At 42.0% G+C, this 12145-nt stretch overlaps 1 protein-coding gene across 3 annotated transcripts in view; it reads right to left on the bottom strand.

Moving 5' to 3' along the window:
* Positions 1-245: 245 nt before the first annotated feature.
* L3mbtl4 (L3MBTL histone methyl-lysine binding protein 4) overlaps positions 246-12145 on the bottom strand; it is a 433665-nt gene continuing 421765 nt past the window's right edge. For all 3 annotated transcript variants that reach the window (XM_027397798.2, XM_027397800.2, XM_027397799.2), the window contains one exon: positions 246-2446. In XM_027397798.2, coding sequence (XP_027253599.1) covers positions 2320-2446 — 127 coding nt within the window. In that variant the 3' untranslated portion in view covers positions 246-2319. The remainder of the gene's footprint in view (positions 2447-12145) is intronic.

The raw sequence follows: 12145 nt of genomic DNA, 5'->3' as shown, positions 1-12145 counted from the left end.
AGCTTGAACCACAGTATCAATCTCTGGGTATTATTATTTGTGTTACAGATTCTCCCGTACTGCCCATCAATTTTACAAGCAGACATCCTTGTAAAATGACTGTGCTTCCATCAACAAACATGTATTACTAGACAGTGATTTCTGCCAATTTCATTTCTAAATATTCTTCTTGGAAAGATGTTGCAAATCACACAAATCTCTAAAAACTACAGTGGACCAGAAAACAGGAGCTGTGACAAGAGCCATAAGTATATGACAGTCACCACATTTATTGTAAATAAAATGCTTTGGAAAATAAAGATGGTCACTAGTAAAATTTGAAAACTCATCTGCGACATGAAAGTCAGAAGCTGTGTCGCCATGCTATACACAACCTAGGGAAAAAAATCCAGTGTTTACAATTTCTGCTCACAGAATAAATGAGAACACATTTCAGTTCATTTTCCTTAAAAACAAAACAAACCAAAACCAAAATGAAGGCACCGATTCAAATCTATACATCGAGATAGGAAAAGATGGGAGAAGAAGATGAAGAATTGCAAATGAAGCTTCCATTATAGCCTTCACAATGAAAGGGCATCAGCAGTTATTTAATCTCACAGGAGTGATGCTCAGTTTTGCTATTTTGCCTCATACATGTTAGGAAGAGAGCAGATGAACTTAATCATGATATTGAGGACTGACTGGATGCAGGAATTGCAATCTGAGCCATACGTTAGGCTAGAAACCACATGGCATGTGCAGCCTGTGCGAGGTACATTTTTCCCGCAGTAGAACAGACCCCTGGTTGTATTTCCCCAAAGCTCCGAGACAGTCATGTGCTCTGCACAAGGCAAGAACGCCCCACACATCCTATGACATCACTGCCCTAACTTTCACTTACAGACCTCCCCCAAGAGGAAGTGAAAATGGTTGAGTTAGAGAGTTCAGCAAATGCAGAGGGAAAAAAAATGCAAACATATGGGTTTAAACTTCTTACAAATGGTGCAGAAAAGAACAAGCGCACACAGGGCGAGATGGAAGAGACTGGGTTTTTTTTTCTCAATATGCAAATGCCTTTTGCTAGAGATATTTTCTATTTTGGTCAGGGTGATCCTCATTACCACTCTTACTATGTGAGGCACAGGACTGTGTATCTGTTTTAACAGGAACATGTACATAATTACTCTCTGCAGAAGTTTTCAAAAGTGTCAAAATATGAATTAAAACACCAACACTTTTTTTTTAAGGTTTCTCATGTGGTTCCAAAACATGCTGCTTACAGAATGAAGAGGGCTTGGTGAAATGGATGAGAACATTTGGAGCCGTTTCTAAAATATGCATTACTTATTTAAAGCAAGGCTTAGCTCTGGTTACATTATACAGAAATTCTTCTGAGAAACGTGTAAATGCACAATGAGAGCCAAGTACCTTAATTGCCCCCCTTTTCTCTGGAGAAGACCCCATCTCTTTGTGGCTGAGATGGAAATTCACAGTTCTTGCAACCCCAGCCTGAGCTTTGTCCCATCCAAAACCAGCAGTTTCTCTTTGGCCATCGCAGCCCTCTGGTTGACCGACTGCCCAGCCCTTTTCATCTTAAGAGAACTCTGTCAGGAGACTGGGGTGGAGATGAGCTACATTGCTATCCAGTTGTCTTAATTTTCTTCCCAATTCAGTAGAAAACTCACTATCATATGTGACATGCTTTGGGGGTTAAGAATTTAAGGGCCACAGTGGCTGAAGACCAACCTAATTGCAAATGACCAATGTTTTCATCTGACCAGATCTAAATGACAGTGCCAAGACAGACGAGGCAGCTAGAGGAAGGTCTTAGCTGGCTGTCACAATACGTGGCCTCTCTTCCTGTCTGCACTGAGCAGTCACTGGAAGGGAACAACCTAAATGAAGACATGATATTCCTTTTCCCTTTCAAGGCTCCAACAAACTTCTCATCTCTGTGCTTTCTTCCCTGTAACTTTCCGCCTGACCTTCTAATGACACACATTTTCCCACCGTCCAATTTGTCAGCCACAGTGACTTTCCTGGCTGCATTAAGTGGCTGCTGTAGAAGCAGAGAGCACACCAGAGACACTGACTTCCACAGACTGGATCTTTCCTGACACAAAGAAGAGTGCTGGGGTAGCAGAGGCCTTTTCACCTTTGTAAATGAGAAAACTAAGGTGGGGGCTTCCAAGTGCCAGCACTTGTCATTTGCAGGGTGGGTAGCAGGCTGAGAATCTAAGAGTCTCTTGACTTCGGGTCAGGTCCTTGGCAACACTCCCTACCAGATGATGAAGCCAAACAGACAGATAAGACAAACTCCACAACAAAAAGCAAAAGTCAGTTCTTGCTTTTGCTAGTGTTGGTATTTTGTTTTTGTTTTTGTTTTTTTTTACCTCTGAAGAGATTATCCAAGTCAATATCTTCTTTTCCTTTGATTTTCAAACACTTTGCCTGCTGTACAAGTCTGGCAAAGAACAGAAATAAAATCCGGATTCATTATCCTGTGATGTAAGAGTAAGTCACGATAGCAGAACAAATTTAAACAGACACCACACAGAGAGAGGCAGCGAATTCACAGGGGATTCGACACACAGTCTCTCATTAGAACGCTTCTTCAAGTTTAAGGTTTAAAGAAAATATGAACTTTTTGTTCAGAAACTCTGACTTTGAAAACTGAACCTTGAAAGTCTTTCCCTCCATTCATCTCAGAGAACAATCTCCTCAGGCTCTGAGCATGACCTGTCTGGGACAGTGGGTAACAAGGTGGTAAGACGGGTAAATAATAAGCACCATTCCCAATTTTAGTGCTTATTAATTCAATTAGAAGATTATAGACACTGAACTCAAACAAGTGTACAAAGTAATTTAGTTGCATTGCTGAATGTCAGAGAATTAATTAACTTTTGCAATGTTGCAGAATACAGTGAGGGCTAATTTTGCTACTCTTTCATCATGGTACGTCATTAAAAATCGAGATTCCAGCTTCATCACAAAGACTGAAGTTTTTGAAATGAAACTTCTCCAGGGTTGCTAATTACCTACTAATTAATTTTAGGTAGGCAGAACTTGAGATAATTAATTTATCTGCATATATTTACAATTTTAATAAACATAATAATTTGCTTTGCACATGAATTTTCTTATGGCAGCTAATGGTTTTCCTGTTATCCTCACGGAGAGGTCCGTGAGTCAGTCATGAAAGAACAGGTGGAGAAAATGACTCAGCTATCAAAAGTCTACCTAGAAATCTGAACGGCTTACACGAAAATTGACCTATTTTTATCTATAGTTTCTGACGCGCAGACATACATCCTACTCATTAGGCAGGTATGTCTTAGTTGTTTTTCTATCAAAAGAACAAGAAAAGGTTTGGACTGAGACCCATCTTTGGACACTCTGCTATGGTGCACTGTTCAGTGGGGGGTGAACTGCCTATGGTTCAGGAAACTAGGTACAGGAACACTTGGCTTTATGACTAGGCCTCAGTTTCTAGCTCTGTGATTATAGAGTGACTTCGAACAATCCAGTGTCTAATCCAGTGAGTTCCAGTGTCTACTCCATGACACACGACATACAACATACCTAACTGGGCTGGTCCATGCAATTAGTTAAACAATGTATTTTTAAAGCACTGAGAGGGCTGCTATGAATTACCGATCCTCACACTATCTGTGGAGTGTTTAAGCAATTCGATGATTTAATCTTCTTTAGATTTCCTGTGTATCTCTGTGAGTCCTCAGGATTCATTTACATTTTTTTCTAGCAAAGAGTGTGAACTATAGAGAGAGGATTAAAACTTAAGCAGTGAGTTTCCAATGGTCAACGTGAGATGCTGGGTGATACCAATCCCTGTGCTCTGTGTCACAGTGTAGTCATTTTGTAAAGAAGATGGGGGGAAGGAACAACCTCAACTCTGCTCACCGGTTTTTTTGGATGTCTTCGGGGATTTCCTCCTTGATTTTATAAATCTGGTGGCATTGTGAATTGATTTGAAACCCTCGACAACATCTCTCTGCAGTCTATGCTGGTGAAATTTTAGATCTATGACACAAAATTAAAAAAAAAAATAGAAGCTTGTCTGCCTTACATGGGATTACATAATGTTGATGGCATTTTAGAAAAGTAATTTAAAATATCAATGTATTTGGTAGCATTTTAACAAAAAATGAGAGTCATTATAGTTAATCAAGGATGTATCTCCATGAGTCCCACTTTTAAATGGTTATATCACTAAGGAGATACCCAGGCTAAACCCTGTGACCAGTTTAGACACTGAGAAGTCTAGATGTATAAGGGCCTCCAGGCTCTCCCTTCACTTAGCCTTATTCCAGTCTCACAACAACTTTCAAGATTTATAAATATGAAAACCGAGGCTCAAAAATACTGGTCAGCTTGCCCCTTCTTAGGCACAGAAAGTCCACAGTACAACTAGGGCACAAAGTTATGTCTGTGAGACTTTCTTCTGTACCACAGACTATCTTCAAGAGACACAATGCCTACTCTTCCTTTACAGGCATGAGAGATCTTTGGTGGGACCTCAGTAAGCATATCAACTACTTAGGCTAAAATGCCTATACTGTCATGGAGGGTTAGGTTAGAAGAGGTAGGGGAAGCTGTCGGGGCCCACAGAGATGGCTTTGCTTCATCTTGACTTAAGGTCAGAGAGTTCAAAACTGTCCTTAATCTTCCAAGGTTAAAGTCATGAGACCTAAAGGTCTAAGACATGGCTACTGTAGGATGTTTGATCTTGGTAGTGGATGTCTTATCTAAATAACAACAGACTTGGTCTGAGGTGTGGTTACTCTTGACCCTCAAGGCCAGATAAGGAGAAATTGAGTCTAAGGTGTAGTTACCAAATGTTTGGAGAATTAAGGAAGAAAATCTGTTTGTTCCTTGTACATGATAAAAAAGTCTCTTGTCATGTTCCCCTTTTTGGTTGGGGTATTTAAGAATGTTGAAGAATAAACTTGGGGCATCCAATATTCACTGGAATGCACTCCTGACTCTATCCTGTGTCTCCGTCTTTTTCTTAGAGTCTTTTCCTGCTGTTTCTCAATCCACATTCCCCCTCTCAGGTTCGGATCAGGCAAGTCGGCTAGATTGACTGATGCCCCACAAAGATGGATTATAAGAGGAAGCCAAACTACAGAAGTCTCCCTTGAAGAGTTCCCATTGGAACTTGACCTCTTCGATGACAGAAAAGACACTGTTATGTTTGCTAGTGCAAGGATCTGCTGTGGACGGCCAGGGGAAATGCTGGAATTGACAAGGCCAGTGGCATGCCACAGACAAGTTTCTGGTTTAGTGAAAGGGTCTTGGTGGGGAATGTACTGTGTATGTTTATCTTATTGATTGTTGAATAAAGTACTGTTTGGCCAATGAGGCAGCAAGTTATATGGGACTAGGAGTCAAAGAGGATTCTGGGAAATGTAATAGAGAAGTGATGATCCAGGCAGGAAGTGACATAGCAGGGAGACTAATATTTAAGAAAGGACAAGAAGGAAGTGTTCCCTTTCCCCCTCTCACTTCCTCCAGAGGTGCCATGTGATCCACCAGCAAGAGAGGGCACCAGTGGAAGGCATCTTCTATAAGATTAGTCTCATAAAATATATAGATTTATGATAATTAAGACTGAGCTAACAGATGAGAATCTTAGTCATTGGCCAAGCAGCATTTGTACATAACAGAAGTCTCTGTGTACTATTTGGGGCCCTAACTCGGCGGGCAGAACTCAGGTGGCTGGCAGAGACCGCCCACGTGGCAATAGAGCTCGCGCGGCTTTTGGCGGAAAGATTTATCGTAACAGAATGGTGTCATATAGCCATTACTATTTCACCAATAGTTTTTCCTGAAGCCTGGACTATACCTTGCCTACAGTCACAGCTCTAGGTACTGCAACTAACCTACAGGAACTTTTATGAATGAAATAGCTGTGGTGGCAGCAATTGTGGGACACTCACCCACCTGTACTCCCTAAAGGAGGCAACACTGTTACAACCTCAGCACTGTCTACTCTTCACTGTTTCCTCCTCTGCTCCAGATATGTGACCTCCATGCAAGGCAGTACTAGTGGCCACTATTTCTGTGTTCATGACGTTCCCAGCCCTTAGACTAGATGTCTACCTCAGAAGAGGTGAGGGTAATCTATTTTTGTTGGATAGGGCACGGGACTAGAATCTGAATGTAACTCAGTTCTGAGTCAAGTGACACCAGACAGTTTTAGGATAGGGTCTGGCAATCAATGGCCCACTGATCAATTTCTGCCATGTTCTGGTAAACAGAAATTAACCAGAGCACAGGCCTGTCTCCTGTCTGCAGCTACTTTCATGGCTGAGTTGCTACAGAGGTAGCATGATATTTAGCATCTGGCTCTTTAGAGAACATGTTTGTTGACCAGTGTTCTAGAAGCAAAGTAAGTAGCCAATAAAGTCAGAATGTGTGTGATGCACATGCAGGGCACTTATTTGTAGGTAAATTCTCCAAGCCTGTGCAACATTCTTAAAAGTTTTCCTGCCCTCAGTTTGTATTCAGTCAAGATGGTTCTTTCCATGTAAAGGCTTCCCATGTGTCAGGACACGAGGACCATGTGTCAGGACACGCACTGCTCGGAAAATGGCTGCATCAGGGAGGTGAAGAGAGTATGAGTTTTCTCTGTGTGTGTGTGTGTGTGTGTGTGTGTGTGTGTGTTGTTGTTGTTGTTGCTGCTGCTGCTGCTGTTGTGTGAGTATGTTCATGAGTGAGCACTTGTATTTGAAGGCCAGAGGTTGACATTGGTCATCCTCCTCCATCATTCTCCACCTTATTTATTTATTTATTTATTTATTTATTTATTTATTTATTTATTTATTGCAACAAGGTCTCTCCCTGGAGAGAACCTGAAGCCCACAGGATGCCTAGGCTGGCTGATCAAGTGAGTGGCAAAGATCCGGAAGGCTCCACACCCCCAGAGTTGGGGGTCACATGTGTCCTGCTGCTCCAGTTGTTAATGTGGGTACTGGGCATCTATGCGCAGGTCCTCACACATGTGCCCTTTTCTGACTTAGATACATCCCAAGATCCCTAGCAATGTGTTCTTAGATACAAGATTAGAACCACTTGATACAAATTTTTCGAGGAGGTAGGCTCCACCTATGTGCTTGTATGGGGATGTAGACATGGAAGAGGAAAGGGCGTTAGCAGAAGTAACTTCCGTTTGCAGAGATGAATAACAGAAGATGAATGAGAAGTGTTTGACTTCTAATAATTCTATTAGTCTTTACCAGTTAGGCTGCTGGACAGAAAAGGTCTGTATATTATTGATGTTTCATGTCTAATTTATTTACACTTTATGTGTATAGGTGTTTTGCCTACATGCATATCCTGTGCACTGTATGTCCTGTATGCCTGCTTCCCATGGAGACCAGAGGTGTCAGATACCATGGAACTCCAGTCATAGACATTGGAGAGTCATCACTTGAGGGGCAGGACTGAACCTGGTTCCTCGGGAGGAGCAGCCGGTGCTCTTAAATAATGAGCCATCTCTCCATGCTGGTATGTCTTAAATTTACCCATCTATATTTTCTAATTTTCTTCTAGTAAACAAGTAATGCTTTTTGTAATGAGAAAATCATGTTAACCATGCCTAGTTTATGATACAAATGAATGGCAAGTGATTATTTTAAAGCCAGATCGGGTATAAAGGTGAGAAGACGCATCTGCTGGTGCTCAGGCAGTGGTTTTATTCTTCAGAGTTCCAGGAACACTAATATTTGCTTCACACGAAGAAGCACGCGGGGCTTAGAACACGGTGTTCTGTAGAACTTAACAACCAAGAGCCCTGGCCAAGGCAGGGCACCAGAGATCCAGAGATCCACAATAAATTAGAAACAGCCTGGTGAGAATCAGCCCAGGGAAGGTCTCTTTCAGGATCTCACTGACCGACCAACACTTCGTGCTGTGTAACATTCTGCAGGACTGACTGACAGACACTGCGTTCTGTGGAATATTCTGTTTGACTGACTGACCAAGAATGCATGCTATGTAACATTCTGCAGGACTGACTGACAGACACTTCATGCTGTGGAACATTCTGCAGGACTGAGTGACAGACACTGCATTCTATGGAATATTCTGCCTGACTAACTGATCAACAATGCATGCTATGTAACATTTGCAGGACTGACTGACAGACACTGTGTTCTGTGGAATATTCTGCAGGACTGACAGACAGTTCGCGCTATGCAACATTCTGCAGGGCTGACTGACAGACACTACATGCTATGTAACATTCTGCAGGACTTACTGACTAACACTGCACGTTGTGTAACTTTCTTTGGGACTGAGGTTTGCTGAAGAACAACATGTCTGCCCAGCATGTGCTAAAGGACAAGGACCCCATGACTTGGTGAGGGCTGAGTCCATCCATTGCATGCCAGCTGATGGCTTGTTTCATTGTTGGCCTGCAGAGTCAGCAGAACCATCTTTTGTTACCTCCTCCCTTAGAATCTCCCAACTATTCATGGTCTTGAGGACTCTGCTGCAGGGAGCTGAAGAGTGTTTCAGGCATTATCCTTTCTTTTATCCCCTGTACGTCTTCTCCACGCCACTTGTCACAGTCGTGACCAATTCTTCTTTTCCCTTTCTTCATCTCTGCTGTTCTCTCACCCACCGCTTGGCAGCAAAGGTCACCAACATGCCCACCATCTAGTCCACAGTGACTGGAACCCATTACCTTAACTCTGTCTCTACCCTGCCACCGACCAGCTAGAGTAAATTTCTTATTACTAACAAAGACAATAACATACATTTCTGGCTGTTTTGTTCGCAGCTGTATTACTGCAGTTTGAATGGTACCAGCCCAGATGCTTGTTAAAAGGATAAATGATGAGAGAAATGAATGGATCGCTTTAATTTCAGGCTCCAGCTGTGGTCAGGGTCCCGCATTCAGTAAGGTAAGCATTACTAAGCCATCTATAGGATACAACCCAGTTTAGTTCTGATAGTCTTTTCAAACTGGGTAAAAAGTAAAAGGACAAGGGGATCCCACACAGCACAGAGTCACCTCCAATGGTGTTAATGGGGGAACATGGTTATTTGCTGTGGTCTCCTCATTCTTACACTGAAGAAGTTAGTGATCACAGACTCCTTGATGAAGGAGCTTAATTTAGTCACAGATGCTGATTTTTTTCTCCTACCAAGTAAGTGGAGATCTAAGTTTCTACTTATCCCAAGGTGATCATTAAATGGGATTAGCAACTAGGACAACTGTAAGGTTTTAAAGCAGCAGATTGTGTAAAAAAAGGGAAAAAAAGATATACAGTTATTACCTCAGGAGTCTTTGCTGCATGCCAGGCCAGGCCACAGGATGTGCCTTTATCAACATCTAGATCTATGTACACATGCCCTAAATCAAAATGCAAAATATGAGCTCTCACATAGCACCTGCTTTGAAGCAGTGGAGACTCTGAGAGACACATGAATGTCAGCACCTGACTGAGTGAACTTGGAGCTACCAAAGAACCTATCAGGTCAAATAGTGATGAAACTAAGCCCAAAGATGAGAGCACCAGTGCTCCCACCTCACATCTATAGTGCTCCGAAGAACAAAAGGCACATGCAGAAAAGAACTGGACAGATACATGTAGACACGCACATGAGCTACTAAAGGGTGACACAAAGCAACAGGGCCGAGGGCTCAGGACAGGTGAGGAGCCACCTCTTCCCTGACTTTGCCTCCCAAGGCCACCAAGCCTCAGGCATGCATTGGCTGTAAAGTCTACATCATTTGCCCAGTGCCTACTAAGTGCCTGATGGTATTCTAGGAGCCAGAAATTCAGAAGCATAAAAAACACAACCTCCTCTCTTCACATTGGCTGGAACTGCCCAGAAAAGGTGCAGAGAGGGCTGCGCCACGGACAAGGGAGGAGCTGTAATCAAGAGGCAACGTGGAGTGGAGGGTAGGAGTAGATGTTTAATGCCCCAAAACAAACAACACTGCAGCTGATGATGACGGGTGGGTGGGGACACCCGCAACTGGTCCCAAGCAAAAAGGAAGCCTGCTGCATTCAAGCTACTGACTAACACGGAAGGTTAATATGTGGGAAAACTAACCAACTGCTATGTTTTGGGTAATAGCCCCATAGAAGGTCTGTTATGTTACAGATAATTTGAGAGGCAGAAATGATAGAGTTGGTTCATGGCAGTTCGATTTGTTATCACAATCATCAGGGGACAATTCCACCCTGTGTTGTTTGCTCTGATGAGCGCCATTTCCCAGGCTCATTTCTATCATCAAACACAGACCTTCCAGGAGCGCATGAGTGGATGAAATGGCAAGCATTGGGGAAAACAATGAGGCCTTTTCTCAGCTTCTCAAATTTAAAAGAGAAATTAGTAATACTGGCTGAAAATGACAGGAACTCCGGTGTAGGGTTGAACTGTCAGCGGTGCAAATTTAATACTTTGGTGAATGCTACTTTGGGGAGGCAATAGTTGTTACAAAAGAACACTTGGGTGAGAAAAACCTGGGAAAATGCTCTCCTTAGACTTGAGATAAGGAGCTGGCAGAGAATGCAGGGGCAGGTGCGTGCCATAAAACCATATTCACCATGGAGACCTTCAGTGGTTCTAATTTGACTATCCTGCCTTTAGTACATTGGAGTGTAATGTGCTAAGGTGGAGAATTCTGTATTATATGCTTCACAGATAAGAATAAGGACCTGGAGGGACACATGGCAGGGGTCTCCCCAGAGAAATTTTGTTTTTATAAATTAGAAACGTTGATATCATATAGGACCCTAAAACTCATAGCTGGATGTATAAAACAAGAAGATGATACCCAGCCAGTCTTCTTGAAGCCTATATCCTCTCTTGGGCTGAATGCAATTGAACATGCTTAAGATCTGAAACCAGGAAATTTGTGTACTCAAACTCTAACCTCTCTACTGGGTTGCCTGTATCATTTCAGACACTGTTGCCTAAACTTTCTGAACCTTCAGTTTTCAATGTACTAAAAACAGAATAAGAAAAATACTAAACCCAGGGCTTTAATAATGATAAGGTGAAATTAACAAGATGATAAAATATAGATTGTTTAGCCCGATGGTAGTGGGTGACCTTAGTACTAAGACAATAGCAATTGGTTGCTATGTCCTGTGTTTAGTTCGCTAGACAGAAAAGTGCTGACTGCAATCAGATGACATAGGTTTGGGTCCAAGATCACAAAAGCCAAGAGGTCTCTACTTCCTAAACAGAGCATCCTCACTACAAACAGCAAAGCTGTGGTGGCAGTAATCTCTGTTTTGCCTGAAGCATAAAAACTATAAGAAGCTATAAATTGTTAAGTGCATTATCAGTGCCTCCATTCAGTCCACACAGTACTGACCGAAGTGAAAAATTCATACAAAGCAATTTGTCTCCATTCAGTGCACTGTGAATATAACATTACTTACTCTGGTAACCCATGAATAAAGGATATAAATGTTCTCTTTAAGCTAAAACAAGAGTATTCATTTCATACGAACTAAATATGTACTTGCAATGGTTGCTACCTATTGTGATACTGTGAGTCTGAGTTTTAAAGGCAAACACAACACGCACATGTGAGTTTCTACATGTAAATCTTACAGACATTGGGAGTATATATCCTGCTCAGCTTTAAAATGTGACCCTGTAATTTATATTTTAAAAAATGACCATAAATAAACTTTTACTACTGAGGCAAGTAAGAGTCATAAATATACTACTAGTGACCTCACTGCAAAAATTAATGTAGTTAATATATAATATATACACTCATATAGGAGTGTATGGTTAGTACATATGAGGTAATGCTGTATTTGCATGTGAAGTGTAGAGATACTATTGGGATAAAATTTGATTGTATAAGAAATGACAGAATCCTGTGCAAAACTCGGGCAGAGAAAACACATGGAAGTCAAATGGTCCTCTCCATCTCTATCTCATCTTGTGATTTCAATAATTTGGGTTAGAGCAATGAGAACCGCAAGGAGGTGCTACCAGGAAACAGGGCAGGGAGCTGAACTGCTGTTTCTTGGCTCACAAGCAACCCATGTATTCAGTGTTGGTTCCACTGTTGTATTTATTCCAGTCTAGTAATCACATCCTCTACCATGAACAGGATCAAAGATGGGGTGGGTTTCCCAGTGATGCCAATTCCATGAAT

This window comes from Cricetulus griseus, chromosome 2, assembly GCF_003668045.3.
Source record: "Cricetulus griseus strain 17A/GY chromosome 2, alternate assembly CriGri-PICRH-1.0, whole genome shotgun sequence".
Lineage (NCBI taxonomy): Eukaryota > Metazoa > Chordata > Mammalia > Rodentia > Cricetidae > Cricetulus > Cricetulus griseus.
This window is presented reverse-complemented; position numbering and strand designations above follow the sequence as displayed.